Source organism: Centrocercus urophasianus, unplaced genomic scaffold (assembly GCF_019232065.1).
Source record: "Centrocercus urophasianus isolate 14NV4802_14NV808 unplaced genomic scaffold, USGS_Curo_1.0 seq_10, whole genome shotgun sequence".
Taxonomy (NCBI): Eukaryota; Metazoa; Chordata; class Aves; order Galliformes; family Phasianidae; genus Centrocercus; species Centrocercus urophasianus.
Window position 1 is genome coordinate 74,650,347 of NW_024884142.1, and position 20,281 is coordinate 74,670,627.

The window sequence follows — 20,281 nt, forward strand, 5'->3', positions numbered from 1 at the left end:
AAGATCATCTGTTTTCACAAATAGTCAACCAATGTGTTTTGGATGTCTATTTCTCTGTTAAATTTGATTGGAATTTGTCAATAAGATTGAGAATTATTGACAGATAATTGAATATATTTTCATGCATAATGGAATGGAAGGCTAAATTCAAATGTAGTATTAATGTGGTATTAATATAAATTTTCAATAATTCCTGAATAAGTCTCACTCACTTTTTTTTTTTTCTTTTTAACCTTCACATAGCAATTTTTGGCCAGTAGTCCATCTCTGACTGAAATTAGAGAAGAAATACTTCATTATGCTATGTTTGAGCAAGAGATGGAAGATTTGAAACCCACTCTTCTTCTTGGTCCAATTGAATTGCACACAGGTATGATATTTTCTTTTCTTTGTACATACTGAAGTAATAAAAAAAAAGTCATGTTAATTGGTTTATTCTTCGAAATAAAACGTTTACAGATATGAATAGAAATTACAAAGGAGTTTTATTTTCATATTGCTGCAAGATGCCTTGCAGTTTTACTTGTCAAGTATTCCAAATCCCAGTACTGAAATCCCAAGATACCATTTAGAATGCAGATAAAAGCCATTTAAATATCACTCATCTTCATATGCTTGGGTAATATATATTAATTAAATATAATCAATAAGAATTTAAACTTATAAGCAGACATTTTTCTTTTTCATTCATCTTTGTGTGTTCTATTATATAAGCTTGCCTTTGTGTTTTATGGATATACCATACAAAAGCAGAAATGTATTTCAGTATACTAGAAACTGTTAAAATACAGTAATTGGATTGCACTTCTGCTGACATTCTTCCTAATTGCGCTACAGAACTATATGTGTTGTGTGGTTTTTTTGTTTGTTTGCTTTTGTTTCTAAATCAGGACCATTGAAAACAGCTTTATCTGCTGAAGCCAAAGCCTGGAAGTTACTCCTTTGTCGTTATTTAAATGAGGAATATAAAAAGAAAATGACAGACATGACATCATTCATCACCACATATTTAAAGAAATTGTCTCGACCTCTGAATGACCTAGATGATGTCAGGCTTGCAATGGAAGCTTTATCTATCATACGTGATAATAAAATAGAAATGGATATGACTCTGGGACCTATTGAAGTAAGATGACTTTTAATTTTTTTGTTTTTATTAATACAACATTATATAGTAGGAGTCATAAAATAAACAGAACAAAACAAGGTTACTGTCACGAAGGATTTGGGCAGAAGATAAAAAACAAAATAATATTTATTGCTATTTTTATTAAAAACTATGAATCAAAATAATATACATTGCTTGATCCAGTATAAATACAGAACAAAAAAACCAGATTCTCTATTAAATGACAATTTAAATACGTATGTTTAATAAACAGATGAAAACACGAGAGAAGATAACATTAATCTCCCTTTTTCTGTATGCTTTCATTAGATTTAATCCTCTTCCTAATTCTTCTATATCTATAAGCAAAGATTTTGATCATATAACACCATCAAATACACCCAGAATACATTTATGAAGTCACACATCACTGCATGCTGTCAGAAATTGTCAGCATTCTTCATATCATATTTTCCTGATATCACTCAATAAAAGAAGCTCATTAAGCTTTATATATACTTGGATTTTTTTTTTTATCATACTCAGAAGCAATCAATTTAATGTAACATGTTTTTTCACATTTTCATCTAACTTTTGCAGAAGAAATTTTACTGTTGAATACCAACATTTTCATTCTGAAAGTCATCTATTTACATGATACCAGAAAGGACTTTTAGTGGATTTCTGTCTTTTTTGATAGCTTTTAAGAAAGAAAAGTGTGTTCTGAATATTCTCTTAGGCTGAGTGTCTGCAGGATACTTTTCAGGCTAAAGATACAGATGTGATCATTAAATGCATAGGTATTAAATAAAATATACAAGAGAAAATGAGGTCAGCACTATTTAAGAAAACTACATAAGAAAACTCACATTTTTTAATAATTTGTGCCTTGTTTGTAGAAAGAGAGTAATAGAAGAGGGTATTCAAACTACCTGAATGCAAATAAGTTGCAAAAGTGAAAAAAATATAGGTTCATTATGTAATGATACACGTACAAGCATTTGATAGTTTGAAAAATACAGCAATAAAGATTTTATAAATGGCAAAATATTTCATAACTATTTTAGTGTGGATAATTATTCAGTGTTCAGAAAAAAATCATTAAAATCAATTAAAATTGAGATTCTAGAATACAGAAAACATCGAGATAATAAATCCTCTTATATAAGATTCAATTTCTTTTGTGTATTTTCCTGATATTTCATCACTTACAAGCTTTTTATTTTAAAGAAATATATTCTTTTTTACTGTTTTGACCTCATTCTTATTCATTCTCTAACCTTATTTTAAAAGAAAAAAATCAATATTTTATACTTAAGTTATATGATGAGATTTTATTTGAGAGATATATAACACATGGAAACTGTGTTTCTGCAAATGAGTTAAAAATGGATCGTTACTAAGTTTTGTTTGTTTGTTTTAAATTTAGGAAGCCTATGCCATTTTAAACACGTTTGAAATTGAGGTTACAAAAGAGGAAGCAGAAGGAGTTGATACACTCAGATATTCTTTTAATAAATTACAAGCTAAAGCTGTAAGTGTATAAAAGTATGTTTCTGTGTTTTTCAGAGTATAAAAGGTGGTGTGGGACCAATTGTAACTCCATCCTGTTTTCTCACTCCTTGTCTCAGTTGCACACTAGTGTCTATCTATACCATTGAATATGATGTTCATTTTCTAATTTTATTTTATAAAGCAGCTCTTTACTATTTAAATATTATTACAGCTCATAGGTAGAGGTTTAAAAGCTGCAAGAAAATAAGGAATTTATTACTTTTCTTCATTTGTCCCGCTGTTTTAATTCATGTTTTTGCTTCATTCTTAGATCTGATCAGGAAGATTTAGGTTACAAGAGTTTAATAAGTGCATACTTTGTCACTGCCCTTTCCCTTAAATGATGGGAATTTCACACTTACCTTTATTGTTTAGGACAGGCTTATATCCATCAAAGCTCAATGTGTATTGGATGTTGTCCTGAAATGTAAATTTTTTTACGTGGAAATATATAAACATTTTATTGCAATAAACATCTTGTCACACATATTAATAATTCTAGAAAGGACTCAAGAAGTCAAGTGGTATTTTTTTCATTTCCGTTTCATGCAGTTCTTGATTATTTCTCTCAAGCTTTTGAACAAATAATCAAAAAAATGTTTTGCATTGGAAAGGATCTTAAAGATCCTCTATTTGCAACTCCCTTCCTGTTGGCAGGGACACTTTCCACTAGACTAGATTGCTCAAAACCCCATCCAATTTCACCTTCAACAACATTTCCAGGAATGGGGCATCCATAACTTCTCTAGGCAACTTATTCCAGTGCCTCACCTCCATCTGAGTAAAAAATTTCTTCATAATATCTAATCTAAAACTAGCCTCTTGTCCTATCATTACACTCTCTGATAAAGAGTCCCTCTCCATCTTTCTCGTAGGCCTCCTTTAGGTACTGGAAGTTGTTAAAGAAAATTCTGAACCATCACTGAAGAAGAGGAATGTAATATTTTGGGTTTAGAGAGTTTTTTGGAAGAAAGGAAGTACCCTTTTGTTCCCTTCTCACCCTTCTTCATAATGAAATATGTTTATTCATAAATGAAGAGAAAATTTATTTGTTTCTACTTTTTATCTAAAAAAATAGATCATGTAGCACTGTAAAGAAAAACAATACCTGTTTAGCTGCAAATAATTCATTTCAGTAGCTTAGGAGTTTAATAATTTTGTTTATGATTTTTTGTTTATATGTAGCTCCGGATACCTGTTCCTTTTTTTCTTTTAACAATGTTCTTCATTAACCTTCTGTCTGTCAGATCAGAATTCAAGATGAATTGACTCGAGTTCAGCCCAAATTTAAAAGCAGTTTACTGGAATCAGTTGCAGTTTTTCGGGAGGATGTATCAAACTTTGAAACATCATATGAAACGGTAACTAACTTGAACTTTTTGGTACAGTTTGTACTTAGTTTTTCAGTATTTTTTTGTTCACATCATGTAGACATCAGAGTATTATTCTGTTGAGCTACTGAATGTATGGTTGAGTTACTAATGTCCTGGTTCCTAAAAAGGCATTGTTTTAGGTCGGTGTTTTCAGTCTGGAGTAACAGCAGCACAAACAGCTCTACAGCTGAAAACAATTCTGGTGGGGGTTCTTTCCTTGAGATATATATTTAGAAAGGAGTTTAGGAATTGCGGCACGTTATAATATCTTTTATTGTACCACATTATGATGTTGTTGCTGTATACCACAAGAAGATATTGTTGGCCCACTCACTGATTTTGTTTTGTTTAATTTTTAAAAAAATGAGAATATGAGAGTCTAGTACTATCGATTCAGTTAAGCCAATGGGTGAATATTATCTTTAATTAGATTTATCACTGTAAGTATTACATCACCAACAGACATAAGTTGATTGGAACTTGACTGTCAATTGATTATGTAGTTTGGACTTCAGTCACTTTGGAAATTAAAATTCAGTTTCTGTTTATTGATTGTTTAAAAGGAAGGCCCTATGGTTCCAAATATTCCACCTCAGGAAGCTAGTAATAGGCTACAGATCTTTCAGGTAAGCAACTATGCAATTAATTTTTGAAAGAATTAAAATTAGATCCAGTGTTCCTTTTCAAAGTAAGTTTAGGAAGATACATTTACAAAAGATTGCAGTCTTCACTAATACTCTATGTAGAATGCTGTTAGCTATAATTTTTTCAGGCACTGTGTTCCTTAATGTAGAGTAGTTGATTGGTTTATGTGCAGACTTGCTCCACGCTTCATGTTTCATGAGCAGAAATTATCTGCTTGAAACAGTGTTTATGAAACAACAACAACAAAAAACAAGTATCATGGCTGAGAAGAAGGCAAGTTACATATCAGCCACATGAGACAGTATTTTCCTCCTCCTGTAAACATCACGTCTTCCATTAGATATTTGCCTTTCAGCTTGATTTTTGTTTGTTATTGGCCTTAGATCATGGATCTCCAGTTGACTTTATTCAGTTTTAGTTTTTAACTTTTCTTTGCAAATAGTAATAAATTGATAATTTTTTTTCTGTAGGACTTTTCTCAGTCACGTATTGTATGTGATTTTGCAAAAATGAACTCAACGTTCTTGAAAAGCACTGACGAAGTAGAAAAATGTACTTGAATCCCAACATGTCTCTAATATAAACAGAAAATGGAGAGACTTCAAATTAATTTGCTTTTCAGATACATTGTTTTTAGATACGTTTATTTTGCTAAAAGAATGCTTTGTACTACTTATTACTAAAATCATTCTTCTTTCCACTTTCCCATGTTGGTCCAATACTTTAGAAAGCAGTTACACTTTTCCTGAAAATAATTGTGTTGGCATTCTCCAATGTTTTTATCCATACTGAACAACTTATCAACTAATACAATTTTTTTTTTTTTCTGTCTGGAGGATGAGGAATTAATTTCACATCCAATTTTTGTAAAATATTTCTTCAAATTATTGCTTCTCATATACATATAGGTCACTCCTATGAGTCTGCATTCCGTGCTTGCACAAATCTAGACCAGGGGAGATGACCTTTGTCTCTGTAGTGTTGCCACTACTGAAAGGTATCGCCTGCTGTCTTGTGGTCACATCCACTGTTTGGTCTCCATAAACAATCAGCAAGCATCAGTGAATGTTAATGGGTGCCATTTTTTCCATATGGAGGAATTCAGCCACACACCTTTTCTGCATATGCGCTTCCATGTCAGATGGCAGCAGAGGGGCATTCTGACACAAAGGCATTTGTCACATGGCAACGAATTGATGGAATGGTTCAACCTCTACTGCCATACCACCAACATCTGCCTCTGATTTTGTGGCCCAGCATAACAAAATAGGAGGCATTACTTTCAGAGTCGCTCTCATATATTTTCACTAACTGAATTCAATATGTGGATTTGAGCATTGCTTTACATGAGAATCATTTAAAAATTTTATGTGAAAATTATTTTTCAGACATTTAAATATGCTTCTAATAGAAGTTTTTAAAGACAAGTTTAGAACTCTAATGATTTCTTATTAGATAATTTAAAATGTAAAGTATTTTTTTTAACTTTGCCTGTATGAATCCTAATTTATTCAGAGTAATTTTGATGAGCTTTGGAGAAAGTTTATCACATACTCTTCTGGAGAACAGTTGTTTGGATTGCCTGTCACAGACTATGAAGTTTTGCATAAAGTCAGGTAACTATTGAAATACAGCTGTGTTAGGTGTGTATTAGTTATATTAGAAAGGCAGAGGGTAACTTTATTTATATATTACGGTGGCAGAACCACACGAGATTATTTTGATGGAGGTATCATACTAAAGAAGCAGAATGCCATGTACTAAAAATATACCCACATATATGGGTATATATGTAATATTATACTTACAAAATAGTAACAAGAAGAAAGAGACAAGGAAAAGTCAGTGTGTAATTATATGTGATTTTATATCATTAGAGGTTTATGAAGTCTAAATTTTTTGAGCAGCTGTACTAACGAAAATCAGATACTAATGGTTCTGCACCAGCCATTTTAGTGATTGATGATGATTCATACAAATGGGGATCTGACCCTTTCTGGCTGTTTTTGCATTACCATTTTAGTTCAGATTCAGAGAGTGCTTCTGAAGTAAATTGAGTAATTGTCACCACTTGCCATGGCACACTCTGCTTTGCCCAACAGTGCCAGCTCAAGGTGGGTAGAATCATAAAATATCTATATTTGAAAGCAACCCAGGAGGATCAGAGCCCTTCTCCAGACTCTGCACAGAGAACCATAAAGGTTAAATCGTATGTCTAAGAGCATTGTCCCTATGTCTGTTGAATACCAACAGGCTTTAGTACATTGATCCTTTCCTGGGGAGCTTGTTCCAGTTCTTGGCCACCCTCTCAGTAAAGAACGTTTTCCTTATATTCAACCTGAACTTGCCCTGACTCAGGTTTAAGCTGTTCCCTTACATCCTATCACCAGTCACTAGAGAAAAGAGATTAGTGCTTTGCTCTGTGCACCTTATCTTGAGGAAGTTGCAGACAGCAATGACGTCACCCCTCTGCAAGTATCTTCAGACACTCCTCATAGGTCATGCCCTCTTGAACTTTCTTCATCGTTGTTAACCTCCTTTGGAGACATTCTATTAGTTTTATGTTCTTATATTTATATCCCAGAACTGCATACAGTACTTGAGGTGAGGCTGTTGATGCTGACTGTAGGGGGATGCTCGCTTCTTTTGGGTGAACTGGAATTGTTTTGAACTAAACCAAAGCAAAACATCCCCCACATAAGTTTGGTGTGAAAAATAGGTATTTAGTATAGTCTACTTTTTGTGCATGTGGCTTTTATTAATGAACTGTTATTTTCTGGATAAAAAAAATATAATCTATTTGATCTATCTCAAATGTTGGTAATAATAGAGATACTATGTAGAGATGCTATGTATTTTAAGTATTGATAAATATCCAAATAGATTTATTTATATTAATATGATTTTTTTCTTCCAGAAAGGAGTTAGCCTTTCTTCAGAAACTGTATGGATTGTATGATACTGTAATAAACAGCATAAATGGTTATTATGAGATACTTTGGACAGACGTAGATATTGAAAAAATTAATGCTGAGCTTCTGGATTTTCAGAACAGGTGTGATCATAACATGAACTGTAACTTATGCTAAATGCATTAATATTCAGGTGACTTTAGAAAAGTTCTTTGGTATATTTACACATAAAACTTACACAAATAAGGTTTATCTTAAAGTGATGAGGCTTGCCAAGGAGAACAGGATAATGCTGTAGTTTCATTTAACCAGCCTTTTACCTGTGGTTTTGATAACAGATGTTGTGGTTTAACCCATCAGGCAGCTAAGCATCACGCAGCCATCCACTCACACCCCATAGTGGGATTAGAGAAAGAATTGGGAGAAAAAAAAAAGGTAAAACCCAAGGGCGGAAATAAAGATGGTTTAACAGGACAGAAAATGAAGGAATAGTGGTAATAATAATAAAAGAATATTCAGAACAAATGATTCACAACACAGTTACTCACCACCCACTGACCAATGCCTGGTTTGTTCGTAAGCAGTAGCTGCCCAGCACTAGCCAACTCCCCAGAGTTTTATTGTTCTGCTTCCTCATCAGCATAAGAAGCTGAAAAGTCCTTGATTTAGTATAAGCACTTCTCAGCAACAGCGGAAACATTGGTGCATTATCAACGTCATTTTCATCTTAAATCCAAAGCAGGGAACCATACCAGCTTCTAGGATGAAAGTTAACTTTGTTTTATTACATTCCTTCAGAAGTATTTTATTTTGTTAGACTGCTTCAGAATGTTTTCTAACCTTATTAAGGAGTATCTTAATTATTATTGGATGAAATAACAGTAGGACAAGAATTACTTTGCAACAGAATAAATAACTTCTTTCAGTTCAGGCCACCACTAACCTCGTACATAATGCAGTCCTGCTTTATGACAAGCTCCATCCTATTGGGCAGGCTCTGTAAAAGTAGGGTCAATGCAATAATTATTCCTTAACTGTCTTTCCTTGCCATGCCCTAAATATAAGTATTTAGTTTTCATGTTCTTAGCTAATGTTTTATGGACCTCTAACCAGTATGAGAAGATAATGTTATCATGTATTTCTAAATTGTGTATTTATCTCCAGAGTGATGCGATAATATGCATTGTGTATTACTGATTTCTGCAAGATTTACATATATGAAGTTAACAATTTTTTTTTAAATTAATAAACATTTGTAAGGAAAAGCAGTTAATGGACTAATGTTTTAATGCAAACTGAAATATTTCTGTTTATTTGGTAAAAAAAAATGTTAAATATTATTGTTAGGGAGGATGTTTACACAAGTTTTTTTCTAAAAAGGTGACTAATTTGATGGTTTTACATAGAAAATGTTGACTTGGATGGCAACTAATTTACATCTCCTATCTGTTTTTAGAATGTTTTTAAGATTTCCTATATCTATAAAAGGCCATTTACTACTGCACCAACTTAACTCAATTGCAGGTGCCGTCGATTACCTAAAGGACTCCAAACCTGGCAAGCATTTTTAGATCTAAAGAAAAAAATTGATGATTTTAGCGAATCGTGTCCTTTGTTGGAATTGATGACTGACAAAGCAATGAAGCCAAGGCACTGGAACCGTATAGCTGAAACAACGGGACATCAATTTGATGTAGAATCTGATTCATTTTGCCTTCGAAACATTATGGAAGCCCCGATTCTTCAAAATAAAGATGACATTGAGGTAGGTAAATGCCTTTTTTGCATTTCATTTGATGATATTATGTTCACCTAACTTTTAAAAATATTTTTTACATTGTTAAGGGTCTTGTCTGTCAAGCAGACCATACTGGTTTAAATCAATACCGTGTTTAGAAATCTCATTTGTATGAAGAAAAGCAGAAATGGGAACTGGAATCTTTGGACACATATTTGTAGATAATCTCTTCTTCCTTGTCCTGATTTTCTAGCCTTTGTTTAGCAGAAAATAAACTTCATATGATAACATTCACTTAAATTTTTATTGTCTGATTTCTTTAAAGATTTGGAAATGAATGAGATATTTTACAGAGAAAAACTCCTTGATTCTTCATTTAACACAAATACCTTTCTGGACCTTTATAGAGTCTTCTAAACCATAAAACTTTGAAAATTTCCCACAAATAACCTGAAAAGAACTCTCAGTGGAGTTTGTCAATGTTATAGCTTAAATGCAGATGCAAACGATATTATTGTATTCATACTTTGTTTGATTTTTTTAATGGAAGCATTACAGGTTGATCTGCTTAATTTTAAATTCAATTCTGATTTGAATGGGATATTGGATTTGATGATCTCCAGAGATTCTTTCCATCTGAGAGATGCTGTAATTCTATAAATTGAAATGAGACAGGAGTAAGAGTTGATAACAAATATATCTATGTCATTACTCAAAACCATATGGAAATGATGATTCAGAAATCTTATGATGCAGAAATAACAAAATATGAAGCCACAGAAATGGGAAATAATACATTTCCAATGGAATATTTTTCATTTTTCCATATACTTCATTTCAGAGAGATTTCAGCAAAATTAGTACAGTGATTTCTGCATTTGTGATACAGCCATATTATCTTACAAAATTTCATACACTGATTTTAAATAGACCATCGTTAGAAGATTAACATTTGGAACATTTCATTTTTAAAAACTCTTTTTTTCTGTCCAGGATATATGTATTTCTGCTACAAAGGAAAAGGATATAGAAGCCAAGCTATCTCAAACAGCTGATATCTGGGGAAACCAATTTCTGAGCTTTTCACCATTCAAAGGAAGAGGAGAGTTACTGCTAAAGGGATCTGAATCAGCAGAAATCATAACTTTGATGGAGGACAGTTTAATGATTCTTGGCTCTTTACTGAGCAATAGGTACTTTTAAAATGATTTTGCATGGTGTTTTCAACAACTGTACTCTTATTAGAATAAATCAACAGTAAATTTGAATTGAATGTTATTTGTTAATGGAAAAAAAAAGAATAAAAATTAAAATTTCTGATTTAAAAACTTCCTCTACTGGCAGACATTGATATATTAGTAGCAACTTATTATCTCAATATACTTAAGTATTATAAAGTTGTTAGGAACTTTGTCTTGCTCTATAAGTTCTCTCAGTTCTCTCTTAGCCATCATATTTTAGCTTCCTGTTTAACAGTAGCTTTCTTGAGAATTAAATTTCTCTGTCTTTCTTCCTTTATTTCAGATACAATGCACCATTTAAAAAAGATATTCAGAGTTGGATTTCTAAACTAAGTGGCGCTACAGACATAATTGAAGAATGGTTGGTTGTACAAAATCTCTGGGTTTATCTTGAAGCAGTTTTTGTAGGAGGAGATATTGCAAAACAGTTACCACAGGTAAACTTGTAATGTTTGCCTATTACTTATTAATAGCCTTCTGTGTACTAATTTCCAACGGAGGATGCTATGAAAGCACTTTTTTTTTTTTTTTTTTTTTTTTGGTGTATATAGGAAGCAAAGCGTTTTCAGAATATTGATAAGTCATGGGTAAGAATAATGCAACGTGCTCATGAAAATTCAAATGTAATTTCCTGCTGTGTTGGAGATGAGACTATGGAGCAACTTCTGCCTCACTTACATGAACAACTGGAAGTATGTCAGAAGTCACTTACAGGGTATGAATTCTTTGATTATACGTGTGTATATATATATATATAGATATATATATATATATGTATGTTCAGCAGTAAAACATCTAAATGGTTTTGTGAACATCTCCAGAGTCTGCAACTCCACCACCTCCGTGGGCAGTCTGTTCCAGTGCCTGATCACTCTTTCAGGGAAGAAGTGTTTCCTAACGTTCAACCTGAATATCCATGGCACAACTTGAGGCCATTTCCTCTAGTCCTATTGTTAGTTCCAAGGAAGAAAAGACCAAGCCTTATGTCACTGCAATCTCCCTTCAGGTAGTTGTAGAGAGCAATAAGATCTCCCTTGAGACTCCTCCAGGCTGAACAATCCCAGTTCCCTCAGCTGTTCCTCTTAAGAACTGTGCTTCAGACCCCTCACCAGCTTTGTTGCCCTTCTCTGAACGTGCTCCAGTGCCTCAGTGTCTTTCTTGTAGTAGGGGATTCAGAACTGAACAGAGTACTTGAGATGCAGCCCCACGACTGCTGAGTACACAGGGTACACACTTCCCTGCTCCTGCTGACTGCACAATTTCTGATACAAGCCAGGATCCCATTGTCCTTCTTAGCAACCTGGGTACACTGCTTGCTTATGTTCAGTTGAGAGTCAACCAATACCCCCAGATCTGTTTCCTTTACACAGTCTTCCAGCCACTCTGTCCCAAGCCTGTGGCATTGCATGGGGTTGCATGCACTATAGCATGGTGCCGGACCTAGCACTTGGTCTTCTTGAACTTCATTCCACTGGCTTTAACCCAGCTATCCAGCCTAACTAGACCCTCTGTAGAGTTTTCCTATCCCAAGTAGATTGACAGTTCCTATCAGTTTGGTGTGATCTGCAGACTCACTGAGAGTGCTCTCAATGCCCTCATCCAGGCTATCAGTAAAGATATTGAACAGAACAGGCCCAAGTACCAACCCCTGGGAAATACTGCTCTTGACTGGTTGCCAGCTGGATTTAACTCCATTCACTGCAACTCTTTCGGTCCAGCCATCCAGCCAGTTCTTGGCTCAGCAAAGAGTGTATCTGTCTAAGCATGAGGTGCCAGCTTCTCTGGGAGAATACTTTGGGAGACAGTGTCAAAAGCTTTGCAGAAGTCTAGGTAGATTAGTCAACAGCCTTTCCTTCATCCACCAAGCGGGTCACTAGATCATAGAAGGAGATCAGGTTGGTGGAGCAGGACCTGCCTTTCATGAACCCGTGCTGGCAAGGCCTTATCCTCTAGTTGTCCCACACATGTTGTGTATCTCCCTAAAAATGATGTGCTCTATAACCTTTCCTGGCGCTGAGTCAAGCTGATTGGCCTATAGTTCCCTGGGTCCTCTGTATGACTATTCTTGTAGATGGGAGTCACATTGGCAAGCCTTCAGTCCTCTGGGATCTCTCCAGTTGACGAGGAGTGTAAATAGATGATTGAAAGCAGCGTGGCTATCGCCTCCACCATCTCCTTCATGCATCCATCTGACCCGGTGGACTTATGGCAGTATAGGTGGAGTAGCAGGTCTCTATTTTCATCTGAATTGTGGGGCATTTATTTTGCTCCTCATCCAAGACTTCCAGGTCAAGGGGTAGAATATCCTGAGGATAACTGGTCTGACTTTTAAAGACAGATTTAAAGAAGTCATTGAGAACCTCAGCCTTTTCTTTTTTTGTTCCCTTTTACCCCAGTGGCATGCTTGAGTTCAAGCTGGGGTTTTCCATTTCTGATTTTCTCTGAGCACATCCCTAACAACTTTGTACTCTCCTGAAGAGGCCTGTCCCTTTTTCCACAGGAAGTGTATTCTCTTTTTTTCTTGGAGCTTCAGGAAAAGCTTCCTGTTCATCCACACAGATCATCTTCTCCAAGGGCTCTTATTGCAGCACAGGAGGATAGCTTGCTTCTGCACCTTAAAGACTTCCTTCTTGAGGAGTGGCCAGCCTTTCTGGAGAAAAAGACCAAATCCCAAGGGACGATTCCTACTAATGTCCTAAACAGTTCAAAGTCTGCCTTCTGGAAGTCCATGGTAGCAGTTTCGTTGCACCCCCTCCTGACTTCGCCAAGAATAGAGAACTACCATTTCATGGTCACTGTCCAAAACAGCTCCTGACTCTCACATCTCCCACCAGTCTTTCTGTTTGTGAACAGCAGTTTAGAGGGGCACCTCCTCTGACAGGCTCTCTTACCAGCTGTATTGGGAAGTTATCTTCCGTACACTCTAGAAACTTTTCAGACTCCTTCTTCTGCACTGTATTGAATTTCCATTTTATATCAGGGAAGCTGAAGTCACCCATGAGAACAAGAGCTAGTGATTGAGCAACCTCTGACAGCTGCTTGTAGAACATCTCATCTGTCTCTTCATCCCGTTGGGTGGTCTGTAATAGACCCCACCAGAATGTCTGTCTTGTTGGCTGTCCCCCTGATCCTAACCGATAGAGATTCAACTTTATCTTCCCAGCCTCAAGCTCAACAACATCAAAACACTCTCTAGCATAGAGAGTCTCACCACCACCCCTCCTTCCTTGTCTTTCACTTCTAAAGAGCTTATAGTCATCCACTGCAGTCATGGGATCCATCCCACCATGCTTCTGTAGCAGCAACTAAGTCATAGTTTGCTGCTGTGCAGTATCTTACAGCTTCTCCATGTTGCCCATGCTGTGTGCGTTGGTGTAGATGTGCTTTAGCTGAGCCTCATCCCCAGTCTTGTCATTGTTCCTCTAGGCTCATCTCTACCAGGCCTGGTTTTATCCCATTCCCCCTTCAAATTTAGTTTAAAGCCCTTCTCAACAAGCTTTGCCAGCTTTTGGGTAGGATCCATTTCCCCCTTTGGGGCAGGTGAGATCCATCAGCAGATATCAGGCCAGGTGCTGAGTAAAGGACATTTGCATTAAGGGATTATGATCTATAATGATGATATGATCTAGAATATATTTAGAAAGTACTGTTGCCAGTGAGAAAGCTAGTGAGCAAACATTCTTGGTGTGTGTACGTTTCTGTTATTGTGAAAAATATTTCAATTTGTTACTCTTTTTAACAAGTATTTTCTATTTTAAAAACTTTTTAAAATGTTCTGAAATGAGATCTACTTTGGTGTGAACCCAAGTCTTCTTTTTTGAATTAAATTATAGAAAATGAAGTATTTATGTTTCAGTTCTATGTAAGGGGGGGGGCGGGGAATATAAAGTGAAAGATTCTAATGGGAGTCTTGTTCAATTTTAAAGATACTTAGAGAAGAAGAGGCTACTGTTTCCTAGATTCTTTTTTGTTTCTGATCCTGTCCTTCTTGAAATTCTTGGACAAGCAAGTGATTCTCATACAATTCAGGTACAACGCAAGTGATTTTTTATTTTTTATTTTTTATTTTTTTTGCTGCTTAGAAGAAAAAGGAAATTCAAATGTGGAAAAATAGTTAATAGGTTAGAATGTTAACATTTTCTTGCAAATTCTGGAGATTTTTGTTTGTTTGTTTATTGCTCATTAGTCTTTAACAAAATAGGGAACAGATATTTGTAATTAAAAATATTTATATTCAGAATCCAGAACACTAGAATATGGTCTCCTTTTAAGATTTGCTGGAGGTTCCTTTAATAAAAGGGACCCCATGAGAGACCTTGTTGCTTAGCATAGTGCTAAGTCAGTCTGGCTACTCTGCATTGTAGCTGAGAGCTGAGATAAGATAGTAGATCTAATGTAATAACTGATTTTTGTTCTCGATCACCAGTGGAAACTGTAAAACCATAACAAAAAAAACCAGATTGAGATAAAATCCTACACAAATATTTCTACAGTTATTACCTTTGGATGGCCTGAAGTTCATCCATAAGTTCAGAGAAATCTTCACAGGATCACCTTAGCTTCAATTTTGTTTTTTTTCTATGCTAATGTTATTTAATGTTAATGTTATTGAATAACTTGAATGTCTTTTGAATTATCCTTACAGGCACATCTGCTTTCCATATCTGACAATATAAATGAAGTAGAATTTCACCAAAAGGATTATGATCGCATACTGGCAGTCATATCAAGAGAAGGAGAAAAAATACTGGTAATTTGCTGATATTCCTTTCCCTTTCCTCCCCCTCCCCCCCAGAAATCTTGTAATAGATAAATCACTCTATTATCCAACATATCAATATATATATTAAGTTGAATTGCTGTTAATTACAAGTACATGTTTCAATCATCAATGTAATAAAATTGTTATAATTTTTCGCAGTATTTATAGTATTTAAATTTATGATTTTTGTGCAAAGATCTTTAGTAACTATCTTTTAACTAACAGTGTTGAACAGGAATTTGTTAACTATGTCTTATTTTCTCCCTTTTATTTATTTCTCAGTTGGACACTCCAGTGATTGCAAAAGGACCAGTAGAGCTTTGGTTACAGAATTTACTACATGTGCAGCAGATTTCATTGCATGCTATAATTAGGGCAGCGTATTACCAAATTAGTGACACGGGATATGATTTGCTGAACTTTCTCTATCACTTTCCAGCACAGGTGAGAATACAGAACGTGGTTTTGTGTGTGAAGTCTAGACTGCACGTTGGGGAAATAAACAACATATAGACTAATGGACTGTCTATATGAGGAATTTCCTAAAGAGAAAACAAGCGTATATATCTAACCAGTAGCAGGCAGCTTTTACAACCTCAATTGTGGTACACAATGTATAGCATAATATTTTCTTGTTATCCACATTAAAATAATTTTGTCTTCTCATAGAAAATGCAAAGTAGAGCTTACATTGTCTGTGATGGCTATTGAACCTCTTTGATATGCAAAGAAAATTTATCGTGCAGATCGATTTCTCTCTCATAATTTATCTTTGCAAGGGCTATTATTATGGTTATCTCATCTTATGAAGATTTATGGGACTTCATAATTCATGTATTTGTCATTATAATGCACACCTAATAGAAGCCTATCTTCAAAGATTCTAGTTTGTGTAGAGACTTCTCCATCTTAGTGACTGATAATAAATTTCATTAGCACATAATGAACTGTTTCTCAGCCTTTCTGTATTGTGACCCTGCCATTTATTAATCCATACAGCAGTAGGCATAATTATTTTATATGCAAATATTAAAACCAGACAGTACATTCCTGATTTCAAAAATTGGTCAGGACATTTAGATTTTGAACAGAATTATCTTAAACTTGTGTTTATGACAATTGCTTTTATCTTAGCAGAATTTAAGATGTATATTACTTTAAGAAAAAAAAGAATGATGTGCTGCCTGTTTTGCTTACATGTCAGACATTTTGAGGTGGCTTTATTTTCACCTGGAAAGATCTTGTTTCCCAATCCAAATGTTAGGATTATTAAGACTGCACAAATTAATTGTGTTGAAAGTAGTGGACAGGGTGGGAGGAGCAAGGAGAGCAGAAAATGGTCTTTTGACAAGAAATGCAAGGTACAGAGAAATAAATGCTTTGTTATAGGGCAGAGAAGAAATTAGGCAAAATACTTAAAAGTATTTGATATACTTTTAATTCCTTTGAATTACCTTTTCACTGTCTCAGATGCTTCTGGTTTAGACAGCTTGGAAAAAGTTGCATCCAAAGGTGTTTTTTCCCCTCTAACTCAGCTGTCATTCTAAAATAAATTTGATTTTTGGTAGCCTGGTTATTCTAAAATGAGGAGATATTTCCTGCTTCACAACCTCTGTAGCCTTGAACTAGTTAGATATTGGAGACAAAAAGTAGAAAGTGGATGTCAAAGTGTTAGGTCTTGGTGCTCTATAAATTTAACAATGTGGGAAAGAAAGGTACTGATAGAATTCTCTTCTATCATGTTTTGCCATGGATATCAAATGGATTCATGGAAATCAAATGTCATTTACATGGATACGTGGAAACCAAAATCTGAGACTGCAGTTTACACTCAATGTCCCAGATTTATTTGAAACAAAAAATACTTTCTAGTTCAGAGTGCTCTGATGAGGACAACCAGTAATCAGGATAGTAATGCATCCCATGTTCAGTAGAAAATGAACACATTTTTAAAAAAATGTTCTTTAATTAGATGTGAACTGCCAGAGAAAAAATTTCAACAGAATATCTCCCCACAGTTTAAGATCTGTTTGTTTCTGATGCTGGAGTACACTTAGACTGGATTGTAAGTGAAACTGAGGGTTGTGCTTAATTTGTGCATATCTCAGTTTATGATAATTTTTTGTAACTTTAAAAAAATGTTTTCTTAGGAGTTTGAAATCCTGTAACAGAGCCAGCTAACTCAAGCAGAGCATTATGGTGAGGTATTATCATAACGAAAGCTAGTGATCATTTAGCACTCTTGGTGCTGCAATTTATTTTCACATTATGCTCAAAGCATTTAACAAAGGGTTAGTATTGAACAAGTTATTATTCTGTATTCATTCACATATTAAATTTGTAGGTTGGATTACTGGGAATTCAAATGTTGTGGACGCGTGACTCTGAAGAAGCTCTGAAGAATGCTAAAGAGGACAAAAAAATCATGCAAGCGACCAATGGGAGATTTCTGGATATTTTGAATATGTTGATTAGCCAGACCACACATGATCTTTCCAGCTTCGACAGGGCAAAGTTTGAAACACTTATTACCATACATGTACACCAGCGTGATATTTTTGATGATCTGGTAAACTGCAGGTTTTGATTTCTAACAAATGATTGTTGTCTTCCCTAACATCTAATTTATTCTTTGTCTCTCCTGATCCTTCAGAGAGCAGGCTACTGGGGTTTTCTTTATGGTTTCTAAAGGGTATATGCAGAAGAAAAACAAATGAAAAAAATCCTAAGATCTGTCATTTGCTTGAATTTCTTAGAGTCTGCTAAATTCTTTATGTTCATTTATTCTGTGAGAAATGCTATCTGTTCCTCAATATTTTTTACTGCTCATGATATGAACATACTAGAATATACAGATTTTATCTTCTGTGTCTCCATTAAATCCTACACCATGCCCTCTGTTATTGTGTGTTTGGGGAATTCACATAATGAAGCTTGCTAATTTCCCTTGGAGGATTAGATGCACAACCAAATTTAAGCTTCATTTGATTACAATCAATTGAAATGATCAGATCATTTGTTAGTCAGCTTAAAATGCATCTCTAAATATTATATGAGGTTTATATTTACTTCACTTCTTAGGAATTCTAACTTAAGAAATCACTCATTATTCTAATTATTTGCAAAGTAGGATTTTATTGCAGTTATCAAATATAATAAAACGAGTGTCATAACATAGATATGTTTACTTTTTTTTAAGGTAAAAATGCACATCAGATCACCAACTGATTTTGAGTGGCTAAAGCAGTCTAGATTTTATTTCAAGGAGGATCTCGATCAAGTTTTGGTATCCATTACAGATGTTGATTTTATTTACCAAAATGAATTTCTGGGTTGCACTGAACGTCTGGTTATAACACCTCTTACAGACAGGTTAGAAACAAGATTATATGTAATAAACATTTATGTATATAGTGTTTACTTAACATAGTATCTTCAAGGAGAAATATTCTGAATTAAGCTCTGTGTGTTCTAGGTCATAATCAAAAGTCTCCTCCTACATTTGCTTAACAGTATCCTTAAAAAAATAAAAAAAGAAAAAAGAATAAAAATAAGAAGTAAAAGACATTCCCACTATTTTGTACACTTAGTCATTTTTACAACATTTTTATCATTCCATGATCTTAAGAGATCTACTAGCAGAACTGAGTAATTACACACTAGTGTAATTTTTGCAGAATTTCTATTTTGAAAAGAGAGATTGGATCAAATGTTTCAAGCTCTGTAATGAAGGATTCTATAAGGATTTTGTTGCTACCTTTGATGTCAGGCAGTACCCTTACTACCCCGATGTCTTTGAAAGTCTAAGATAACCAATTATTAGTACTGGGAAACACCCATTAACTTTGTTTCAAGTGTGGATTCATGTGGAGTTTTTGGTTTTTGTTTGTTTGTTTGTTTTTTGTTTGTTTGTTTGTTTTCCCTTCAGAGTTCCATGGCTTCTTCCTCAATTTACTCCTTTCTTTGAGGTGTTACTTTTGGCCAAATGGGAAACTACGCTGTATATGCCAAAAGATACTTTACTTGCCAAAAATTCCACTCAATATATTGTAATAACTTCCATTATACCATTATTAATTTTGGTATTTATGTGGAATATGAGTCTGTACAGCTTTTTAGAATATCTTTATTTCTCCAGTATAGGTAGGACTGCTGTTGTGACAATATGGAAAGCTCAGTTCATTTCTGCAGTATATTGTACTTCACTCAGCAATCAAATATTTTTGGACAAAAAACTTAATTTCTACTCCAACTTTGTCTCCGCTCCAATAGACGCAAAGAAGTAAAACCTACAGTTCTTATTAGTTAACAGAGTCAGATAATAAGCATCAAGAACCTTGTAGTGCAAATTTGACGTAAAACACCACAATGATTCAATCTAATCCATAGGAACTAGGTAGTTATTAAACTCTATAGACTAAAAATTCTGAATAAATACTTCTTAGCAATGTTAGTTATTTAGAACTGGTTTGACAGTGAAGATACCTCCTCAGTTGTATAGAAACTTGGTCACTCCATTTTGGTCAAGTATTACTCTGACACTTAACTGTGTGAAAATCATAAGGATTGCATATAACTAAAATGGCAGTCAAGACTCTTCAGGACTGAAAAAAAAAATTGGTGATTCAAAGTTTTAATCAATAATTATGGTGAGGGCCACATATCCTTAATCCTACAGACTTCAAGATTTACACAAAAGTAACCTAACCTGGTCGATGGTATAGAGATTAAGATATTGCCAAATATGATAAGATGGTATCATTTAACATCAGAATTGTCTCATTTTAGCTTCAAAAATAATGACAATTAAATTCCTTTCTGTTGTTCATTTATGTGCTAGTTTATCTAACATTAACAGTTTTTAATGTACTAGATAAAGATCACATTACTTTTTCCTGTTTTATTAGAAATGCTTAAATTCTGCATTTTATGATTTTACCACTCTGGA

General features: G+C 34.4%; 1 protein-coding gene across 1 annotated transcript in view; it reads left to right on the top strand.

Annotated features, from left to right (window-relative positions):
- DNAH8 (dynein axonemal heavy chain 8) overlaps positions 1-20,281 on the top strand; it is a 108,760-nt gene that overhangs the window by 28,473 nt on the left and 60,006 nt on the right. The window contains exons 24-39 of the mRNA XM_042815576.1: positions 244-370; positions 891-1,126; positions 2,538-2,642; positions 3,910-4,023; positions 4,599-4,661; positions 6,196-6,296; positions 7,598-7,735; positions 9,117-9,357; positions 10,324-10,523; positions 10,855-11,008; positions 11,123-11,286; positions 14,498-14,600; positions 15,217-15,321; positions 15,616-15,777; positions 17,678-17,902; positions 18,533-18,705. Of these exons, the coding sequence (XP_042671510.1) occupies positions 244-370; positions 891-1,126; positions 2,538-2,642; positions 3,910-4,023; positions 4,599-4,661; positions 6,196-6,296; positions 7,598-7,735; positions 9,117-9,357; positions 10,324-10,523; positions 10,855-11,008; positions 11,123-11,286; positions 14,498-14,600; positions 15,217-15,321; positions 15,616-15,777; positions 17,678-17,902; positions 18,533-18,705 (2,411 nt within the window). The remainder of the gene's footprint in view (positions 1-243; positions 371-890; positions 1,127-2,537; positions 2,643-3,909; positions 4,024-4,598; positions 4,662-6,195; positions 6,297-7,597; positions 7,736-9,116; positions 9,358-10,323; positions 10,524-10,854; positions 11,009-11,122; positions 11,287-14,497; positions 14,601-15,216; positions 15,322-15,615; positions 15,778-17,677; positions 17,903-18,532; positions 18,706-20,281) is intronic.